Source organism: Pterocles gutturalis, unplaced genomic scaffold (genome assembly GCF_000699245.1).
Source record: "Pterocles gutturalis isolate BGI_N339 unplaced genomic scaffold, ASM69924v1 scaffold10890, whole genome shotgun sequence".
Lineage (NCBI taxonomy): Eukaryota > Metazoa > Chordata > Aves > Pterocliformes > Pteroclidae > Pterocles > Pterocles gutturalis.
Genome location: NW_010138266.1, coordinates 37,934 through 60,395, shown reverse-complemented (window position 1 = coordinate 60,395; position 22,462 = coordinate 37,934). Strand labels below are relative to the sequence as shown.

General features: G+C 38.1%; 1 protein-coding gene across 1 annotated transcript; it reads left to right on the top strand.

The window, feature by feature from the left end:
- Positions 1-1,470: 1,470 nt before the first annotated feature.
- On the top strand, positions 1,471-21,911 carry LOC104468704 (retinoblastoma-associated protein-like). The gene is made up of 11 exons (XM_010082929.1): positions 1,471-1,527; positions 14,825-14,943; positions 15,368-15,513; positions 16,223-16,368; positions 16,940-17,044; positions 18,086-18,199; positions 18,285-18,451; positions 19,370-19,400; positions 19,732-19,874; positions 20,337-20,386; positions 21,634-21,911. Exons 1-11 carry the CDS (start codon positions 1,471-1,473, stop codon positions 21,705-21,707), a joined length of 1,152 nt encoding a protein of 383 aa, XP_010081231.1. The 3' UTR covers positions 21,708-21,911.
- Positions 21,912-22,462: the final 551 nt, after the last annotated feature.

Sequence of the window (22,462 nt, the reverse complement as noted above, 5' to 3'; positions counted from 1 at the left end):
TGTCAAAACTTTGGCGGAGGGACAAAGGACATGCTTCTCACATGGTATTTTAAAATATTCTGCTGAAATCTTAGAAGGAATGGAGTGAGGCTCTCAAATGCAAAAGACATAGTGTACATTAGAAAAGGAAAAGCCATTTTTTCATCAGGTAAGCTTCTACAATGGTCTGAAGGTTGGTCGAAAGAACATTTGTCACAAATGAATGCTTTTCACTTGAATCTGTATTAATAATCTTCCTGGAAGGGGCAGGGCGTTTGTCTGGGAGAGGGTTGGTTTGACACTGGCAGGAGAGGGGAGGCTGGAACCCACAGCTCACACTTCGGGCAACTGCTTTCATTATGAGGGGTTTCTCATCCTTTGCTGTAAGAGAACACGTTGTTTAGCCTCAGAAGAGACACTCCATTTTGAACAGAAGCTTTCCCCTGCAGTTCCCAGTGAGCTGTCCGTGCCATAGGGTTTGGCTTCCTCCAGGTACTTCCAGTGCTGGTGTCGGTGAGGTGCAGGCAGTGGCATGCTGCATACACTGTCCTGTGCACCCCTTGCTTAACTTTCTGGGTTTTGCCAAACTTTCTCAGCTGCTGTCTGTGGTGGTTTAGTGGTTCAGTGGTATAGATGGAAAAAGTTAACTTTTTGCTGTGCAAGTCCTTCAAATTTGAGGTAGAAGCTGTAGTGTTGAAAGTCATTATCTCTGGGTTTCACTAGTTATCAGTTACATCATCTTTGAAAGAAAAAAACAAAATGTTGGTTGATATGGGGGCGAGGGATAAGAGTGAGTGGAGTAGGTGCCCGTTATTTAGGAAAGACCACAAAGGTCCTTCTTCTGCTTACAAATATTAACTCTCTCTGTACTTCTTGAATTCATTGGGTTCTGATATGTTTCTGTGATTGGCTTAAACAGTTTAAATGTGGGCTGTTGCTTGAAGTAATCCTACTGCTGTCCCTTCAGGCCTCTCTCTCTGCTTTCTGCTGTGTGTACATATGCACTCAGCTGAATGAGGAGACCTAATTATTTTAAAACCAATCCTAACAAATATATAATTTCCATAGTCATAGCCGTGCTAACGCTAAAGCAAGGAGCAAAAAGCGCAGATGCATAACTTAGGGAAGCACCAGCGGACTTACACTGATTTAAGCCAATTGCGAAACAGTTCTATAAGTGTTGTGGCAGAGTGTTCAGCTTTGAGGCTTTGAAATCTTTATTGTTTTGACTCTTGGCCAGTTGTTAACTTAGTGTTGGTTAAACCATGTGAAGTTTAAAAGCCTCTGCAAAGCTGAAGAGTGAGGTCTATGTTTCTGGTCTGCCACCCTGTAATTTATTTTCATGTAAATAGTTTGAAATAGTGATATTTATAACATAATAAAAAAGAGCTATGTACGCCTGATTAATTTTTCCACAAAGGAGGATAAAAATGAGCAGTAATACAGACATACTGTGCATAGCCATGCTTCCCTTTAAGATGAATAGGGATAATGCAGGATGACAGCTTTGTAAGGCAAATATCTGATCTGGACTCCGTTGAAGGTTCTGTAAGTTTTCTTACTTATTTCAGGGTAGTGGATGCTTGGGGCTGGCTGTCTTCAGTATTGGTATTGGTTTTCATTTTCCTTGTCATGTTACAGTCTAAAGACTGTGTCAGCTAATATAAAGGGTTAGAAAATTGCACACAAGTATGCTACAGGTACCTCATGTTTCCTGCAGTTAAAACAGAATAGATAGCAAGGTAGCAGAGGGATAACTTAAGGTTCTTTGAGATTATTGTTTGTGGGTCTAACTTCAGAAATGCCTTAATTTGCAGCCTCTTATTTCATTGGAAGTAGATGGTAAAACCTGTCTTGTTTTTGTTATGGCTTTGTCATTGATGTATGGTCTTCCGAACAGCTGTATAAAATGTCCACTGAATGACAAGTGAGGAACTTTTTAGATACTTCAGTTCAAAAAAAATAAAGACGTCTACTGGTGGATTATTGCATCTGAGTTGAGGTGCCTTGTATGAGTTTTTCTTAAACAGGGATGTTTATATGTAAGGCTTCTGCCTGCTGTTTTGCTGTACTTGTGGGCTCATGCTGGACAGTAATACGTCACATATTTGCTTTGGTTTCTATGCTGGTGTTGTATCGGTATATTTGTAGTGAAGTCAGTGGAGCTGCCCGTAACAGATACCACACTAATCAAAAGCAGAAATGAGCATTTTCTCTACAGTGAAGTGAAGACAAGACACCAGAGTAATATTACATCCAGACCAAAGTAACTCCTTTAAATTTGTCAGCTATTTCCATGCATTCTTTCTTGGTTTTCCTCTGCAATAGCAAAAACCTGGAATGTATGGATTCACAGAACAACTTAAAAGTATATACATAAGAGTGACTCAGTGTGAAAATAATATGTTTCCTTACCAGAAGCAATGTGTTGAAATTTCAAGGTCAACTTGTGTTTTTAAGTCGTCTTTTTATTCTCTAAATTTTCATAAGCAGGCAGTTTTTCCTTATTAAATTATAACAGAAATCTGTCGTAGTTATGACAAGGGGCAATGGGTTCAGGCTGGAACATAGGAGGTTCCACTTGGATATGAGAAGAAACTTCTTCACGGTGAGGGTGACAGAGCACTGGAACAGACTGCCCAGAGAGGTTGTGGAGTCTCCTTCTGTGGAGACATTCAAAGCCCACCTGGATGCGTTCCTGTGTGATCTGATCTAGGTGTTCCTGCTCTGGCAGGGGGATTGGACTAGATGCTCTTTCGAGGTCCCTTCCAATCTCTAACATTCTGTGATTCTGTGACTTTAATTTCATGGAAATGTTACTGCTTTTAAGATAGAATTATTTTAAGTTTCTGGTGGAAGGGAGAAGGGTTTTTGGAGATGTGTATAACTGGTATTGGAAACTGTTTATTTATTCTGTCTGACCTTGCTGTGAATCTGCACTGTGCTTCCTGCACAGACCTGTCAGTCAAAAGGCACTTTTAGTTGCTTTTGCCATAGCTGTGCTAGCTGTGCTCAAGGCATAGGTGTAACTGAAGTCTTTGTGCCTGCAAGAGGTGGGTTTTACTCCATATCTACACTGTTCGAGCATGCTAAGCTTTAGTATTGCACCGTGTGCTGGTGGCAGGAAATGATCAAAGTAGAAAGTATGTGAAAGGTAGGTTTAGGAGAAACGGCCGAGCTGCAGTTCAGGTTTGTTTTTCTAGTGCAAATAACAGGAGAAGCTGTAAAATTCAACAGACTTCAAATTGCATAATTCTCTACACAATGTTGTGACCTCTGCACACTCTGGAGTTTGACAGCTAAAGGGAAACATTTCGGGGGGGCTTGTATAAGCCTGGTGGTTTAAGATTCTTTGGAGGAGAGGAAAGCTTCCAAGTCATCCCAACCTTCCTACATTTGCTCAAGACATAAAAAATAATACCAAGCTCCACATGGTTGTATGCAACTTCAGTAAAACAGTGTTCAAGTATTTCAGTTAAATCTTGCACAATGTTAGTTCATGACAAGTTTTAAAATTAATATGATGCCTTTTAAAACACTGATCAGTGACCTTCTATTTTAAAATTTCTAAAAGAGATACCACAGCTTGACTGTAGGACTAGCAGAAAGAGTTTGAAATGTTTTTTATTGGAAAACATATTGGCAGAATGTAAGGTTTCTGTGGGAATATGTGTCAGTGAAATTTCTTCCAAAAAGGCCAACTGAATTTAAAAAAATAATCTTTAGAAGCTGATTTCATTTTCCTTAAATTTCAGGAAGTAAAACTAGGAGGAGAAGACTTAAATTTTCTCAAAATAGGATGTAAAACATAGTGGTTTCATCAGAAACATTGAAACTTTGGGTTTGCTCTGTTTACAAATGTCTGAGAGTTTCTCACAATGGCAATTCAGAGAGGTTGAACAGAAAAGCACTTTGTTACTGAAGGATTTAACATTTTTCTTGTGGAAACAGCAGGATATTTGTAATTTAATTGTATCAAGGCAAACATAGGTTTTGATCCTTTGGTAATTGAATATGTCTTGTAAGCTAAGTCAGTTTTACTGCTTTGTTGATAGCTGCTCTTCATGTATTGCCTAATGTCAGTGATTTATTACTTCAGGGAGAGTCATGTACATTCTTTTCTGTATGTGTTGCAGTTTTTAATTATATGCCAATAGAAATACAACCAAAAGATAAGCGGTCAAGGAGCGAGTGTTGCACAGAGGAAGGAGACAGCAGGGGCCATGCAAATTTCTTGATTTTCATAAACACATCTACTCCCTATGCTTGGGAGTATCTGACCACCAAAAAAAAAAAAAAAAATCCAAAGTGTTCTCAAAATTTTGACATTCTTTTAATATATATTACTTTTAAAATTTTGTCATTTTAAAAGGAGGGTTGGCTTCCTCATTAACTTTACGAAGAACCAAGATCCATGTGTTGATGTCTCAGCTGGGCAATGTTGCTTTTAAGTCCCTGGTTGGGTGCATGCTTCTCGGCCAACATGGCTTTTGTAAGGCCTTTCTTCTTAGGCAGCTGGTTGCCCTTATGGGTCTTGCAAAGAGCCTCCAAACCCAGTCTGGCTTCAGGTTCTAGAACGGGTAGGCAAAGGGGCTGCAGATAGGAAAACTGGATATTGAGTATGGATCGTTTGCTGCATGGGTGTGTAGCACAAGGCCTTCCCATCGGGAAGGGAGTTTTTGCATCAGTGCTATTCAGATGTGAAGTGGGGAATCTGGTATGTGGTATCTCAGAAAAAACCAAACAAACACACATGGTGTTTGTCTTCTTATGACTTGATTTTCAAACTGGAAGAGGATTGACTTTGCTTTCCTAGATCCCTGTGAAGTCATCCAGATAGAAGTGCACTGAGTTTTAAAGGCAAATTTGTGTCATTTCCATGGGCATGAGCTGGATCTAACTTACTTTTATACCATTTTTGTCCACAAACATGTTTTCTCTAAAGTCACTTACCTTTATGCTCTACTCTGGTAGTTTATGTAGTTCAGATAGCTAAGAATAAAAAAATAGCTTGGTCCAATTTTTAACAAGCTTGAAGGAAGCTAAAAATGAGAAGGTTGAGTTAGCAACAAAAACTTTATGGTGCTGCCACTTGGCTATACTGCAACACTCTATCCATTAGTTGTTAGTCAAATAATTCAGAATGACAATATGCCACTATTTCCATCCGTTCTTTCCACTCTTTCTACTGTCCCCCAAACTGGCAAGGTGAATTAAAGTAGCTTTTTTCATATGAAGTAGTGACCAGCAATTGTCCTTGATGATATCCAGGAATCAGACATTGTATATTAGGCCATTTTATTTACATAGAAAAACATTCAGGCTTGAATTTATGGTGTGAACTGGAAACTTAAGTGTTTTAAAGCACTATAAATCCGTGATTTCCTGCATCATTTTGGTCTAAATATATGAAGGGGAAATGTTCTGCCTTCCAGCATGTTTTTCCAGAGCCTGAGCTAGCTTTCACTGATCAGACTTCAAAAAAAGAAGTTTTTGCTCTTCTTTGCTAGCTCAGATACATCTTTTGGTGTTAGAAAAAAAATTAAAGCAGATGTATTGCATTGTATTAAGGTTTCTTTAGTCTTTTTGAGGATCCTAGAGTAACTCCATGGATACTCCACATGTTTTAGTGTAAGGCACTTCTGACTCCATCATTTACTGAGGGACACTCATATGTTTGACAGTATTAGTTACATTTTTTCTGTGTCAGATCTATGATAAGCTAATGCTGGCATACTAATTTTAGAATTGTTTCTGGTATGGTTATACAAATTTGCAGTCTGTAGTTAAGGAAGCCAACTAATGCTGCAGATCAGCCCTCAATGGGGGTGGGGGGCCGGGGGGGAGGGCGTGTGAAGTGATAACCAGAAAAAAGCCAGGACAGTAAGGAGATAAGAACTTTTTTTATTAGAAAGCACTGTAATATCTGCCTCAGAACTAGCTGCAAAACCTTGAGAGAGAACAGTAGGAAAAACAGTAAATGTTAAAATACTAGATTTATAAAATTACTAAAAAATAAGTACAAAATGGGTGTAACATTAAAAAATAGATACCAGTATCCTCCAAGTTTTTGTTTCAGATCTGTTCAGACAAGTTATTGAAAAGTTTGGGGTGTTTTGAGTGATTTTTAAACTGTACTGTATCACACTGTCAAAATTTTTAATGAAGACTTAAATAATAGCCCAAGACTTTTAAAAATCTTCTCTTGTTAATCTGATTTCCAGTGCACTACTCCTTACCTCTGTTTTGCCTGTTTGTTAAATAACTGCTTGTACGGCAGAACTGTTTAATGGGAGACATCTTGTTAAATTCTGTCAGCTGAGCGCTCAGAAGCTCTGTGAAGCTTGGCTTTCTGTATTGAAAGCTAAGAACAACATGGTGACTGACAGATTTTGTCTGCCTTGAGCAAATACTAAGTATAGACTGAGGTAGCTGAGCTTGAGATATTCTGTAATGGTAGTCACAGAAATATTGGCTCAAATTAAGATCAAAACTCTTCTTAAGGGATAGGTTTATGCCCAAAATGTTGTTAAACTGATAGTTTTGTTAGAATTTGGTTCTTTCTTTCTTCTCTTTGTCATATGTAATTTTCTTCATATTGAGATATTTTCTAAAAGTGGTTGATAAATCCATCGCGTGAAACAGTTTTCATGCTTGTGTTGCCGTATTTTGTTATGAAACATGGCATATTGCATGATCTTTAAGGTCACTTACAACCCTAACCATTCTATGATTCTGTGATTGTATGTTTTGGAACTCCAATTTCTTTGTCCTGTTTTTCTCTTTTAGATTATGTGAAGCACCTTGCAAGATATTCATAGTCCTTTTTGCTTGTGAATATCATAGAGCAGTCTGCTCTTAATGGTTTCAGGACACATACCATTCCCTCGCTAATTTTACTTTTTCTAGAGAATTGGTCTTTCTGTACATGCAGTTTATCCACACCCTCTGCAGATTATCTGTTGTATCCTTTTTTGTTCAATTCGTAATTCATTGATTCCTTGGTTATGTTGGTAAAAGATACTGTCCAGCATATTTAAAAACTTTTGTCTACAAAGTTTGCTAGCACCACTTACCACTTTTAGCTGGATTAAGAGAATTGGTGGTGGTACATTGTACCTAAATTTGTCCAGCTAATGAGAAACTGGAAACACGAGACTTGAAACTGAATTACTGGCTTTAACTGAAAATCTCCGAGGCGTTTCGTTGTCGTGTCTCCGCTTGTACTTGGAAAAATAATTCCTGGAACTGCTCTTAATTGTTGTTCTGGGAACTGGGACTATGTAAATCAATTAGAAATGAAACTGCTAGAAAGTGTGATGTGGTATTGTGACAATCTGTTTGATTGTTACCATGGTGACTACATAAATAAATTCTCTTTACTCAGATAGGCATTTTGTGAGCCAAAAATTCTGCTGAAGAAAGTAGTTGAGTGGTATTTTGCTTCTGAGTGTAATGTTTCATGTATGGAAATAACTATAGAAGTATTGTTCTTAATACTATGTGATGTCAGTTAATGTAACAGTCCTGTAAAGCATCTCTTCTCTACTTCCTGTACTGAAAAAGTCTGCAAACGCTGTAGTGTTTTCACAGGTTAAGGTTGCTATAATTCTCAATCTCAAGGTTCTTGGCAGGACATTTTGTTGCTGGCTGATGTATTATCATTTCCAACAGTCAAATGGTTTGCATCGGGTGGGTTTTAGTTTATGTATCGTACACAATTTCTTGTGCAGAGAGGGGGAAACTGGCATCAGTACAGTTTGTCTTTGAGACCTTTGGCTTTCACTTAAAAATCTTGAGAAGTAAGATTTGTCCAAGAATTAGTCATACTGAAGCCTGGTTACAGTGGGGAGCTAGGCAATAAACATGCTAATTACTGCAGGTATAGATTGTTTTTGTAGCACCACTGCCAATGGAGACCACAAATCCATCTGGAAGAAGCTCGTAACAATTGCTTTGGGGAAAAAACCTGTGCAGGACTAGCCTACAATGCTATTTTCTTACATAATGTTCATCAAGAAATATATAGTAAAGATTATTGTATTCTGTAATGCTTTGTGGACCTACGTGTGCAGTTGGTTTTTGAAGTAATGTGTATTTTCCACATTCACAATGTTTTGTAGCAGTTATTTCTGCAGCTGAACACTCAGGCTGTATGAAAAACTAGTTGGTTTTGGCTTTCAATCCTATAGCCTAATAATTTAGTTTGGTGACTCTGATGATCCATGGGCTACTGTACTGGCATAATGATAACTCTGTCTTACTATTTTGCTAGCAATTCTTTGAGCTTTGAGTTGGTGTTTTCAGAATTACTTACACTAATTCTAAATATATTTTTAGAGCCCTTTTTAAAAAAATCTAAAGGTCATTTTTCCTTTGCTTATTGTTTTTGCTTTTATCATCATTGACTATTACAGTTATTTTCTCATCCAGACACTTAAAGACCTGAGATCTTTTTGCAGTGAGTTTTTTTCCTAAAACAGAATAATTTTGTGCTTCTAGCAGCCTTCTCTTCCCTGCCCCTGCCACATTTCTGTATAATTTGTGAATACTAAGCAGCAGCAGTCCCAGCAGAGAGCATGAGACTTCACTGATAACCTCTCTCTACTATGAAAATTGACCATTTATGCATACTTTAAATACCTGTTGTTTAGCCAGTTACTGCATTCCCGTCTGCCCTGTGGCAGCACTTTCCTTAAAGAGCCTTACCTGAAGGAGCCTGTCAAAGCCTCTGATCTGAAGATCTGGAGGTCTTCTGCAGGATCACCCTGTTCACAGATGCTTTAGAGGAGAAACCTGGGAATTGGTGAGGCATGACTTCCCTTTCTCAGCCCTGGTTCTGCTGTTGAAAGGTGGTGTCTCATGTCATCCACCAGCTGCTCGTTTCTGTCTCTTCGTTTGACCAGCATCAAACCACATGTATTGCCATAAGGTGAACTGGATATGTGAGTTGCTCTGAATGTAAAACTAAGGCCTCCTCTGCTATACCTGTTTCAGCAGAACAACAAAAAACCTGCAACTAAATAAAACCAACAACAACAAAACCACAGTGGAGGGGTTGAAAATTGTGGTATTGATTGTTCTGAAATTATGTCTGAATTTGCCAGGTCTCTCCACAGGCTTTTGAGGAAGGCTAGATTATCACAAAACTGTAAAGAGAGTGGCTTTGCAGAATCATCTAAAGCAACACAAGTTTAAGATGAATACCCAGGCTGTGGCAACCTGGCTTTCCTTCTCTGACCAGAGAGATGTGAACTCCTTTTTCACTAGGTCTTCAAGTAGCTTTTGATAGGAAATCTCAGTTTCTCCCATTAAATGGTAAGATGCTTGATTTCATATTAATAAGTATCTGTATTCACTAGAGGCTGCCTAAATCAGTTCTACATTTCCACATGTGTCCTATATGCCAGACCAGAACCAGTTATTCTTTTTCTGGTGCAATAACTATTTTTTTTTTATTTTAAATTTTATAAGAAACAGGAACACGAGAGAAATAAACTTGAAAATTCTGTACGGGGTTGAGGCTAGGACACTCATTTTCAGGTCAGCTGCTCATATGCTTTGCATCAAGGGCTTCAAATAATGAGAGTTTTCATGATTTTTATGTGCATCAGTATGTGCTTGTCACTTAACTCCGTAGCTTACGTCTTTCTAAGCCTCTTGTGTGAGGAGGAAAAGCCCGTCAAAATATGGCTCTCAAATTACCAGAACTAATTAACAGTCACTGTTTCTTTTCTGCCTTTCCCCCCCCCACCTCTGCATAATATGCATTTAGATAAAAGGAGATCCTCACAAAGCTTGATGACAGTATTTCTTGTTCTTAAATGCTGGAGATCAGTAAGGTAGGAATAGGACTTGTATTAAAAATATATTTGCTCTAAGGACATAAAAGTAGATCTGTCAGTATTCTTCTATGAATTAAATTATTAACACTGTGGTTGTTAATGTTTTTCTTTATAAATTTTGTAAAAACAAGCTCTAATAGGACTGTAACTTATATAACGTAACTCATATGTATGAAATTAAAACATGGTCCTTAATATTATTGTTTTTTCATAGTAAATGCTGTTTAAATTTAGACTATAAAGTATATTTTGTTTTGGCAGGCATAAATTATTTCAGAAATCTGAATACAAATTTTCATGTGGAGCTTGTGAAAATACAATTGCAAGCAGAAGTCAGCTATCTAGGCGTGTAATTCTGTGATGGGAAAGAAGAGTAGAAATAGTTTGTGCCAGTCCAGTTGCTGCACTTCCGTTCCAAAGCTGTCCATTCTAAATAGGCTTTGTTTTTGCTTGCAAAATCACAACCATCTTTTAGCATATTATGAAGAACACTTCTTAAAGTTATGTAATCGTAGAATCATCTGATGGCCTGGGTTGAAAAGGACCTTGAAGATCATCTAGTTTCAACCCCCTGCTGTGGGCAGGGTTGCCAACCACTAGAGCAGCCTCCCCAGGGCCCCATCCAGCCTGGCCTTGAGTGCCTCCAGGGATGGGGCATTTTGACTGATTCAGTAATCTGAGGTGATGTTGATTACATATTAAAAAAAACAAACCACAAACACCCCAAAACACACTCATAAGATATCCAGGCATTGAGATCCCCACATAGTTTGGTGATAAACTTTGCATTAAAATTTACTGTGGACCAATAACTAAAACCTGAAAATCTATTAGGAAGTTATTGTAAAGAATGGAAGTATAAAGCAATAGAAAATAAAGACAAAAGCAGTTTTTAAAATACTATGAACTGCTGACTAGCACTGCCTGAGAGTAAAGCTGCTCAGGGACTTCTTCTGTAGTCACGAATTCAGTACACCCAAACCCCAGGGCAGCTGTCCTCCGTATTTAAGGATTTAGGTCTTTTGTGTAATCTTTTAATGGAAAGCAAAGTCCATGTAAACATGCTGTTGGGACAGAGCTGATGTAAAGATCAGGAAGCTGGGAAGCACCTATGTGGTCTGTAGTTTCACTATAGCCAAATAAAGATTAGCCAACAAGAAGTTCTGCCTGTTTTGTCCATAAAAAGAGCTTTCAGTCTGGGGAAAATCACCGCAGATGCTTTTGATGCAGGTGTTGCTGCAGGGAAGCATCGTGCAGAAGCTCCCTTAATGAAGCCCTGCTTCTTTCATGGAGTTCAGCATTGCAGAGCTATAGTTAGCCCGGGATAGTGTGAGAGGGGACTGGGTCAAATTTCAGTCTTATTCTTCATTCTGATACCAGTGGCCATTTGTCCCTGAGAAATTTTAGGCCTTAATCACTTTCTCCCTTTTTGCACTAATAAAATGGGCCTTCTCTAGTCATCAGAGGGAAGTCTCATATGAGAAGCAACATTTTACTTAATTAGTAAAATTTATTCTATGGCTGCATCTAGTAACATTAATCACTTACTGAGCGTGAAGTTAAAGTAAAAACTTCAAAACTCCTTTCATGTGGAAGGAATGCGTTGGAGGTGACCTATTGACCTGAAATGCTGCTTAAAAGCTTTAAAAAGCAACATAAAATTTGTAAAAGATAGTGTGAATAATGTCGCTTTAGAAACTAGTTACTGGTAAACATTCCTGTTCGATAAAGCTGGACCCAGGGGTTAAAGTTCTTTTGTGACTGTTACTTAGAGGACCTGTAATTGTCTGGTTAATGACGTTATATTTCGCTCATTCAAGTGAGAAGCAGATTGTTGAATACCAAATAGTGGGACTAAAGCTGAACAGAGTTTGCCCTGATAAGCTTGAAACTCCCTGGAAGCTGCAGAATGTGCTTCGGATTCCCTAAATAGAAGTCTTTTTCATGTTTAAATATAAAGAAAGGAGGCAAAGTTGTAATTAAACCCATTGGTTTTGCAGGGGGGAGGGTAGGTGCATTTGAGAAAACCTGATTCTGCGTATTTTTACATCATGGCATACTCTTTTTTTTTGTGAGGCACCGGTATCCTCAGTGTAGCACCTACTTCTCCACCTGCATGGCATGTGGAAAGATACCAGCGACAGCAGTAGGGGTCTCTGGGGAAAGAGCACAGAGGGCTTCATCTAAGGCCCCCTCAGCTGTAAGATGGAAATTGTCATCGGCAGAATGCCCACCTTAAATTTCACGAGGTCTGAAAACCGTTTCCTGTTTGTGTGACTGCAGCACTAACAAAGTTTCTGCAGTCGGGGCAGGCAACCCAACCGTGATTTGCCAAGGGCACGCGTTGAGTCAGCGCTTTCACACATCCTGCCATCGCTGGTGCTGGCTGGTCTCCGCTGCTGGGTGACAGTGCCCCATTTATCTTGGCACTTTTCTAACCACAGTGTCAGTTAGGATTAGTGGGAGCCAAAAAAGGTGTTTTGGACTCGCTGCATCTGGCTCCTTGATCTCTGTGAGCAGATGTTTCTACACAAAGTATCTCCTTGTGATAACTGTAGTTCATCTCACTGATGGAAAGCAGCAGTTGGTTTCATGGATCCTCTGGGGTGAAATTTCACATGCCACTCAGCTGATTGAACAGGTTGTTGTCAGTAAATGCAGGGCATCTCATACTCCTCATTTTCTGCTCTTTCCTGCTGTGTTCCCAACCTCTGTGGTGTTGCTGCCCTGTCTTTTCTTAATGCCTGTTCTGGCTGTGCTTGTGATTCTCTGCAGAGCTGGCTTAAATCTGTTTTTTTGCTTTTTCTGTTAATTTTTTGCTAGTTTAGGGCATTGAATTTTGACTTACGTGGAGGTTGCTGATTGTCAGTGCAAGTAGAAGAGGAGTGGAAATGATGCAAAAGTGGGCAGGTCCCTTCCATAGGTAGCAAGCTACTGTGTCCCCTCTCCTTACCTAATGAAATCGCACTCTGTAGTGAAAATTGGAGCAGGGTTGAGAGAGGACCTGAAACAGCTGCTCTCAAGTGCTAGCTTTAAAAGTAGTAACTTTTGCTTCTGTTTCTTGACCTCTCATTCCCCTTTATCAATCCTTTTTCCTCCTATTGATGCTTCATTGAAGACAATGCTTTTTCAATCATTGATAGCTAAAATGTGAAATGAATGAAGCAGAATTCACTCTTAGTCAAGGAATCAAGAGATGTTTTAGGATTGAATTAGTGATTGCTCTGGGAAAGAAACTTGAATTCTTCAGAGCATAGTGAAATGCTGATGGGAATAATAGAAAGGAAGAGGCCAAGAGGCTGGAAGAATGAGAAATGGAGAAGGTCATGTCTCTGCATTTCCAGCAAGGGCTGCACTGAAAGAAACGAGTGAGAAGTGCGTGCACTTCCTAAGTAGAGGGAATGATGATGGAAACCAGCCCAAATGCTGATCTGGTTGAGAAATAACTATGTGGTTATGAGTCAGTAACTGATGTTTTTCTGTTATGGGTGAAACAGTGCCAGTATTGCCACAATCGTAATTTAAAAATTACACAATGTGAAAAATTGTAAATCTCAAGTCACTCTCATCTTGTTGCTCTGAAGTTTTGGTTGATGCATTTCAGAAGTGTTCTTTTTATAGAAATAAGGCTGAATGAGGAGAGTCTTAATGCTAGTTTTAATTCTAGTAAATTTAGTCTAGTTTTACTAGGCCTTTTCTTATTGCCTTAGCCAGGTGATGCAGCTTGCTTTACATGTGTGCTGTTCTCCTGTTTGCTATTGTAGCTACGAATTTGTCATCTGTGCCATCATATTTTAATATTAGTAACGCACATTTGTAGAATCAGATAGACCTTGGACAATCAGATGATGAATTATGTACAAAGTGTTGAGCTGATTGTTTTTACTGCTGTCTTTTGGGGGGATCATTTGGGGGAAAATGCTGAATGTCTGGTTTTGCCCACTTCATTCCCAGTCTTCTGGACACTGCTTTCCCCCTGAGAAGGCAGATATTTGCTAATCAGTTGTTCTTCTGTTGCTTCTGGAATTGTGATGCTGCACTGTTGGAAGGCAACATTGTGTTCAAGGATGAGTCTTGTGCTTAAAGAAAATTAAAAAAACAGAAGCCAGCAACCCTGTGTTTTCAAAATTAAGTATAAGTACGGTACCAAAATATTTTCCTGTGCAGTCTTGCTGTTTCTGCATAATTCTACTCTGTACGTGACATACAAGCAGCAAAAGCCTGGGACTTTTGTTTCTGCAAAACTGCTGTTTATTTCTAATGTCAGCAGTGGTACCAATGTTGTTTCAGCCAGAATCTTCTCCAATCCACTCACATGCTCTCTGCATCGCCTCCTACCTCAAGGTCTTGATAAGTTCAGATGTGTTCCAGATGCCTTGCCTGAAGTACTGATAACTGACCTAAAATCAGAATGGTTTTTGGTTTTGGGCATGAGGGCAGAGACTTAATGTGAGTGACTAGAACTCTTGCCAGAGGTAGCTCTGGAACATGATACAGTAGAGATCTGAATAGTCCCCAGTGCAGGTAGATGAGTTATGACTGTGTTTTGTGTATTATGATGTGTGAAATACTGGGTATTGTAGCAGAAATTGATTGACACTAGACAGAGCAGTAATTCTTAGTCAGCTGTGCGGCGTTTTTTTCTGTAAATGAGACGTTTTATGTATTTTCTTGAATTGTTTGCTCTTCTTTTCAGAATGCCTATTTAGTAGGATATAGTAAGAGACTCTAGAATACAACCGTGTCTCAACTCTGCAGTTAGCCTATATCTAATGGACTGCTACTGAAACAGAAAAAGTGTGTCGTGTATATAATTGTTAAAATTTGTCAATTAAATAGTTAAAATTTATCTGGTAAAATATGAGTGTTCTGAAGTATTCCAAAGCATTAATCTTCTGTTCAAGATCATATTTTGGAGGGCGCTTTTAGAGAAGGAACAAAATCCATCCAGCGTGGTTGTCTGCTCTCAGTATAATCTACTGTTGCTGTCATTTTTCTAGGGGTCACCTCTGTTCGATCTTATCAAGCAGTCAAAAGAACGAGAAGGCCAAACTGATCAACCTGAGCCTACTTCCACTTTCAATGTGCCTTTCCAACATAATCACACTGCAGCAGACCTGTAAGTGATGTGCATACTTGAGGTCTAGTAAAATGTGAAGTTAATATTGCCCTTAATAGTTAAATCCACTTGTGTTCTGTTTTCTTACTTGTTAGGCTTGGTACTTAGGTTATGTTCAACTGTTCTATTTACTGCTGCTTATTATACATGTAAATTTTGCTAAAACAAATTCTGAAATATTCTTTTCCAAGCCCTATCAAACTTGTAATTGCAAACTGTTATCTTGCCTAGGAATAAATAAGTCACTTTATGAGGTATTTAATCAATAACTTGGATTTTTAGTTCCTGATATGGGAATAACAGGTTACGGTAGCAATTAATTTCTTCTAATGGAGGAAGAGGGAAGAGTTCCTGCAAATATTATTTATGTAAAATTGTTCCTTTATCTTTAATGATAAGTGCTTAATATATGTTGACTCTCCAGCTATCTTTCTCCTGTGAGATCTCCTAAGAAGAAAACATCTGGACCTTCTCCAAGTGCTACATCCACTCCAGATGCTCAGCCAGGTGTGAACCCCCAGACACAGAAACCACAGAAATCTACCTCCCTATCTCTGTTCTACAAAAAAGGTTTGTTGCTTCTGTATGTGCTGAAATAGCAAAATTATATCTTGTTATTTATCCTTTTTTGGGTTTTGGAGTTCAACATTTCTTAAAAGGCTATAATAGAATTTGTAGTAAGCACCGTGCAAACCCTCAGCTGCCGTTGGAAGAAAACATAAAATGGTGCCAGCAGGCTAATGCATGCACTTTACACACTTCAAACGGAAAACTTATCTACTGATTGTAAGAATGGCCATATGGGCTCAGATGAAGGGTTCATCTATCATAGTTTCCTTTATTCAACAGTGACCATAAACAGATGTCATAGGAAGCTTAAGAACTGGGCAAGCATATATGGTGCTTCCCTGGATGCTTTCCCAATCTTTGACTTTCTTCAGCTTGGAGGTTTTCTTAAGCTTTTTGTGATGTGTCTGCTTAGTAACTCTCAGTAGATTTGTGTTCGAAATGCTTGTTCAGACTCTCTTTGAATCAACATAGACCTCCGTGTGCAGCATTGTTTGGTGTGGACTTCCATGTGTCCACTACCTGTTGTATGAAGAATCTTTTCCATTTATTTTGAATATGGCTTCTATTACCTTCATTTGATGGCTCTTGTAGTTCTTGTAGTGGGAGATGGTGAACGTTCAATTGCTGTCCATCCTCCATAGTGCTCCTTTTATTTTGTGTACCCCTATTTATTACTATTTTGATTTATTTTTCTTCTCTCTTTCTGAAGTGTATCTACTGGCCTATCTTCGACTACGTACCCTATTCTTTCGGCTTCTGTCTGAACATCCTGACCTGGAACCCTTGATCTGGACCCTCTTCCAGCATACACTCCAAAATGAGTATGAACTTATGAGAGACAGGCACTTGGACCAGGTAACATTAACGAAAAAGTTTTTAAAAGTTTAAAAATACTCTCTGGAACAAATGTTTCTTATACATTCTTTAGCCATTAGAAATTGTAATCTGAGTTTTTATTTCTCTATTGATCACTCAAAGGAAAAATTAATTTAGAGTGAAGTCTATCATCTCATTTTTTTTAAGTAGTGGCAGTTACTTACTATGGGATCTTCAAATAACATTTACAGCTATCTTCAAAATAATGAAGACACAACAAATTTTCCAAAAATTTGCATTAAAAAATACTGATTTTTCTGTGGGAAGACAATGTGGGTGGCTGATAAATGTTTTGTTATTCTGCTCTAAATTGCAGCATGTGAAATGAATTTGAGAAGATACTATCAGCTCCAAATGGTTGATTGTCATACAGAGCTGGAGGGAACAGTAGTTGATTTATATTCTGGAAGTTCTTATGAAGTTGAGTTGCATGCTATCTCACAGAGCACAATCAGTACTAGAAAGCTCATCTATTGATTTATTAACTTGAAACAAAGAAGCTGAATTAATTTTCTACATTTCCAGTTGTCTTGTCTTGTTTCTTTAATAGATCATGATGTGTTCCATGTATGCCATATGCAAAGTAAAGAATGTAGATCTTAGATTTAAAATGATAGTTTCAGCATACAAGGAGCTTCCCAACACAAATCAAGAGGTATGGAAATTCTCTAATGTTATCCCTCCATAAAAATGTTATAAACTAACTGTTTCTTTCTGTTTGTCTAAAACAAGAAAAACCCCAAACTACACTTGAAGATACAAAAGAAAACTGATTCACTGCATCTCCATTTTGTGGAGGAGAAAGCTGGCTCCAATACTAAATGTCTCTTTAAACATCTTGCACAAATAGTTTGGTAACTCTCTTCAGAAAGCAAACTTCATTCCAGTTTTCTACTTAAAGATACTAAATAATGGGTTATGATTCTCTTTGGAGACTAGATGAAAGATTCAGGTCTAGTGTTAATAGGATTTTCAAAGACAACCCAACTTCTTTTAGGAGTTGTCTACCTTAGTGTTAAGGGGAGATAAGCAGATAACTTTCTGTAGAAGCTTTCAATAGAAATAAGATATCAAATAGAGATGTATGGTTATGTGTCAATCACATATGTATGTATTAAAGTTGCAGGCTTAATTCTGATACTACATTCCTTTCTTTGTAAGGGCCTTAATGTACTTACATTTTTGCATAAAATGATAATTAAATCAATAGACAAACAGTTAATTGAATTGTAGACGTAGGCATCCTTTTAGCAGCAGAATTTCTCATAGTTGTGTTTATGTGTCTTGGCTAAACTCCAGGCTTTTGTCTCCAAGCCTAAAGAACTATTTTATCCACCTCGGGTCAGTAATGATGTTTTTAGCCTTCCAAGGCATGCACAGTAGCGAAGCCCTTGACAATTGTGTGTGTGAAAGTAAATGGAGCTTAAATTTGGAAAATGTTGTTATAGTACTGATGAACTGCTTTTGCAATAAGGGGCTGTTCCAGTTAATTAAGTAGGTGCCTCTACTGATTTTCATACATATTTGGGAAAAAAAAGTTAGAACAGTTCTAAATAGCAGTTACAATGGCTTGTATACAATACCCATGCCATCTTAGCTCTTACCTAACAGGTTTTTTTTGAATGGCTTTATAGCTTGTCAAATATAAAATTATCTTTTTTTAAAAAACTGTGTATGATCTTCTCACCCCATGTAGACTTTCAAACGTGTTCTTATCAGGGAAGAACAGTATGACTCCATTATAGTCTTCTACAACTTAGTGTTTATGCAGAAGCTGAAAACAAACATTTTGCAGTATGCCTCCAACAGGGTAAGCTGTTGTTTGGTATTAATTATTTAATAGAATAGGAATATAGAGACAATAAAACCTTATGATTATTTTATTATTTTTATAGCCTCCCACTCTGTCACCTATCCCACACATTCCTCGCAGCCCTTACCAGTTTTCCAACTCTCCTCGGCGTGTCCCTGCTGGCAATAACGTCTACATCTCACCCTTGAAGAGCCCATACAAGTTTTCCGATGGGTTTCAGTCACCCACAAAGATGACTCCAAGGTCTAGGTAGGTTGCTGACAAGCATTTATTTGACTAAATTAAAGGTATTTTGGGGATTTTAGTGGAAGCAAGTTAGAAAACAACACAGTCTAGTTAGTTAATAGTCTGTGATTATTATATATTTTCTGTCTGAAAGTTTGTGTCCTGTATTTGTAATCTTTATTCATCTTTGAGTGCTTTTCTGTTTCTGTTTTGTCAGTGTGCTCAAGGAGTTCAGGGGATTTTTCTTTTTTTTTTTTTTTTTCTTTTTTTTTAGAGTAGTCACATCCAAGAGGGTTTTTCTGACCTAGTTGCTTAAATGTTGTTGGCTTTGACTCTGGATCACACTCCTGGAAAACATAGATGAGCTTTGTACACTTGTTTAAAGGGCAAATACTTTTGGAACAAAATGGTTCAGAGTATTTAGTTGACTGAGCAGAACATTTCAAACTGTTGGTCACTAGTTCTCAGCAGATGAGGATGACAGCAAATGTGCAAGTCTCCAGTGGCTTTTCCAAACTAGGATCAAGTGAGTTCCATTGCACCTGGCCACCTTTACAGAAAAGTTAAAATATCATTGTATATTTCAGGCTGAAGTCCTGCATGGTTTTGATTAGCAAACACCTAATGATGGAAGGATGATTATCTGAGCACCCAGCACTGAAACGTCTTCCTGATGATAAGGGATGGACTGTGGAGGCCTCTGAGTCTTTCAAGCCACAGTTTCTTTTCTGTCTGTATGGGATGGTTGATTTGGCGATTCAGCATTCACTGGCCCAAATGGAAACCTGAACAATCTCAACACAGTGAAATGCAGTCTGGGTGCGCACTGTTAATGCCGAGAGGAAGAGACTTTGTTAATGTCTTATGCTAGCTGTGCACATTAGTGGATGCGTCTGTCATTGTTAAATGTATATTAATCTTAAACACTTCTTTATTTGGCAGAATTTTGGTGTCCATTGGTGAATCATTTGGGGTGAGTTTTAACATTTTTAATGTCTGGTCTTGAATGCATGTAACTTTTGGAGGAATGGGGTAGCCTGCTGACACCTGCAGAGCTGGCCAGTGAGTGTCTGTTTTAATGTAGTGTTCTATGGGATCTGTAAGCACAAAGATTACAGGGGTGTCCTGTTAATTCTTTTCAGATATCCAGTGTTTTGCATTTTATTTTAGTTGCTTTGAAAGAAGGTAGAGATCTTAAAATGCAGAGTTTTAGAACTTCTAATTTTTTTTAGTGGATAATCTGGAAAGTCTGAGTAGTTTCAGGATTTACTGGCAATTATTTCTTTATTTTCTTGTAACTTCAGACTTCTGAAAAGTTTCAAAAAATAAACCAGATGGTGTGCAACAGTGACTGCCAGCTAAAACGCAGCGCAGAAGTAAGTGCTGCTCCTAAGCCACTGAAGAGGCTGCGCTTTGATATAGAAGGGCAAGACGAAGCAGATGGCAGGTGAGAGATTGTTCTTGGCTTTTCAGTTAACTTACATAAATTTGGTTCTCAGGGCTTTCCATCCTGATTTCTTCCTGACACCCTAACTTCTGTTAATTTGTGAACTTGAGTAAATATATTAAATGAGAGATGGTAGCATAATACTTCTCAATTAGACACTTTGATGTCAGAAGCAATGATTTACTCAGTGCCTATACATCCAGCATCCAAGCGTTACTGTTGAGTGCTAAACCTTGCTGTCGTCTTTAGTCAGTCTTTTAAAAAAACAAACCCCAAATTTTTTAGATGTATGAGAAATCAAGCAACTCTTTACTGTGGAGGAAAAAAGAGTTTGCATCATTGTAAGAGAAGGCAGTAGCACTGAAATAAGCTAGCCTTGTATGGTTAGGTTTACTAGGATAAAAAGCTAGGTTTGTTGTTTTGTTTTTTTTTTTAACTTAATCAAATGTTTTCTGTCTGCAGCAAACATCTACCCCAGGAGTCCAAGTTCCAGCAAAAGCTTGCAGAAATGAGTGAGTATTATTTTTTTATTAACTGCACAGTTGTGAGTGCCTCGGATAAAACAGTTTGTGCCCACTCAGATAAAAACATTGCTTAACATTGATATCATTTCAGTAATTTGCTTGGTTTTTTGTACTTGCTCCATTTAATCTTGAAAATGCAGATGATAAACTGGAAATCCTCAAAAGCTTTTTTGAGGACATTAAATGTCACAGCAGCATGAAGGTGCTGTATTACATGTGAATAAGAAAAGGAGCATGACACATTCTTCCTAGAAACTCTAGAATTCTTGAAATGGAATTAAAAGCTTGACAAAGCTTTTCCATTTGTTCCAGTGACAGACCCTTAGCTGACAGCTTGCAGGTAGAAATCAGTAGTAATCACAGCAGCATTTAGTTGACCAGAACACTTTCTAGGTGATTACAGTAAAGGTAAGTTATATACACAGGAAAATTGCATGTAATTTTGTTTATTGCTTTGCTGTCTTACTAAAATGCTGGAGACTGCATTTTCTTCTACTGCTGATCCGCATTTCTTTCAGATTTTATGGGATCACTTTTCTGATTTTCAAATACAATTGAAATCTAGCTCATGAAAAGCAAAATGTCCTAGTCCCCACAACTGAGTTTGTATTTTCCACTCCTGAGAAGGAACACGCTTGGTCTGCCCAGGCATTCTCACTCTCTGGTAGAATCTGATCTCTGTAGCTGAGTGGGTTTCCCCATGAAAAATTCTTACCTAGCAAGTGTTTGTTCAGGTATGAGTACAGATCCAGGCACCTCTTGTTTATTTTAGGATAGGGGAAATGTTTCAGTGTTTACTTGTGGCAGATGTTAAGAAGGGATGTTCTGCTTCACGTCCAGTTGTGTTAGCGTGTCACTGGGGGGAAAAGGCATTTCCTGGGCAGGCTGGCTGTGGGATGTGGGGACTGGTCAGCACATAGCATCTGCCTGGCAACAAGATGAGATCCCTACGTGACACAGCCCATTGGCTTGTCTTAAGGATGAAAACAAAGTGAAGGTACAGAAGCAATAAGAACTTCAGTGAATGGTTGGAATGAATTTATTAAGATGTGTGAGATTGAGCAGAAGTTGCTGAAGCAACACACTAATTACATGTTTACTTTTAAAATGTGGGATTTATTTTATTTAGAATAGTGTAATTAAATTATTTGTGTCATTAGGAATTTTTACAAGAAATAATCATGTCCAAAGTAATTCTGAAGAAAGTATTTATTTTTTCATTTTTTATTTTTTAGCATCTACTCGAACAAGAATGCAAAAGCAGAAACTGAATGATGGAAATGATACCTCAGCCAGTGAAGAAAAGTGAGATTCTTCTCAGGACCAGGGGCTGCACTGCAGACCCTCTTAGATTGTTTTTGTTTTACAGCCTTCATTAATTGAGTTGCTTTTTTAGTTGCTTTTTATTCCAAACTGCTAGTTGAAAGCATTTGGACTTTTTAAATTTTTAAATGTTTTTCATGATACTTTTGCCTATGATGTAGCATGTATACAATGTAAGCCACTGAATTTAATTTATATATATATTTTTTGAGGATTTTAAAACAGACTTGGAAGGTGTCTTAGTTTCCTATTGCAACATTACTGATTTAAGCCAATTCAGTCTACCTTGACTGAATTTTTCTGTCTAAAGTCAAAATATTATCTAGAATGATTTGAAATGCACTAATTTTGTTTCTTAGATTTCATTTGTAGATTTTCATTACTTGCAAGTTTTGTAAATGAGGGGCCAGATACTGCAAAGATTTCTGTCTCTGTATATAATTAGCGCATCAAATTCCCATTAATTTAAACTGCACAGCAGTCGAAGACCTTGCAGAGTCAGGGCCTCACATTAGAAGTACAACGTGAATTCAAGGTGAACTCATTGCATAGCTGTACTACTGAAACCAATACTTAGCGTTTTGTAGTAGCCCTTGCCGCAGTGTAATTTCAGAGGGCAGTTACACTGTCCATCAGTTTGAATTTCATGGAATGTGAATCCCACAGAGATTCCTCCCAGAAGCTGAGGCTTCTTACCATATGCCAAGTACTTGATGTGCACTTTCTTACCTTGGAAAATCT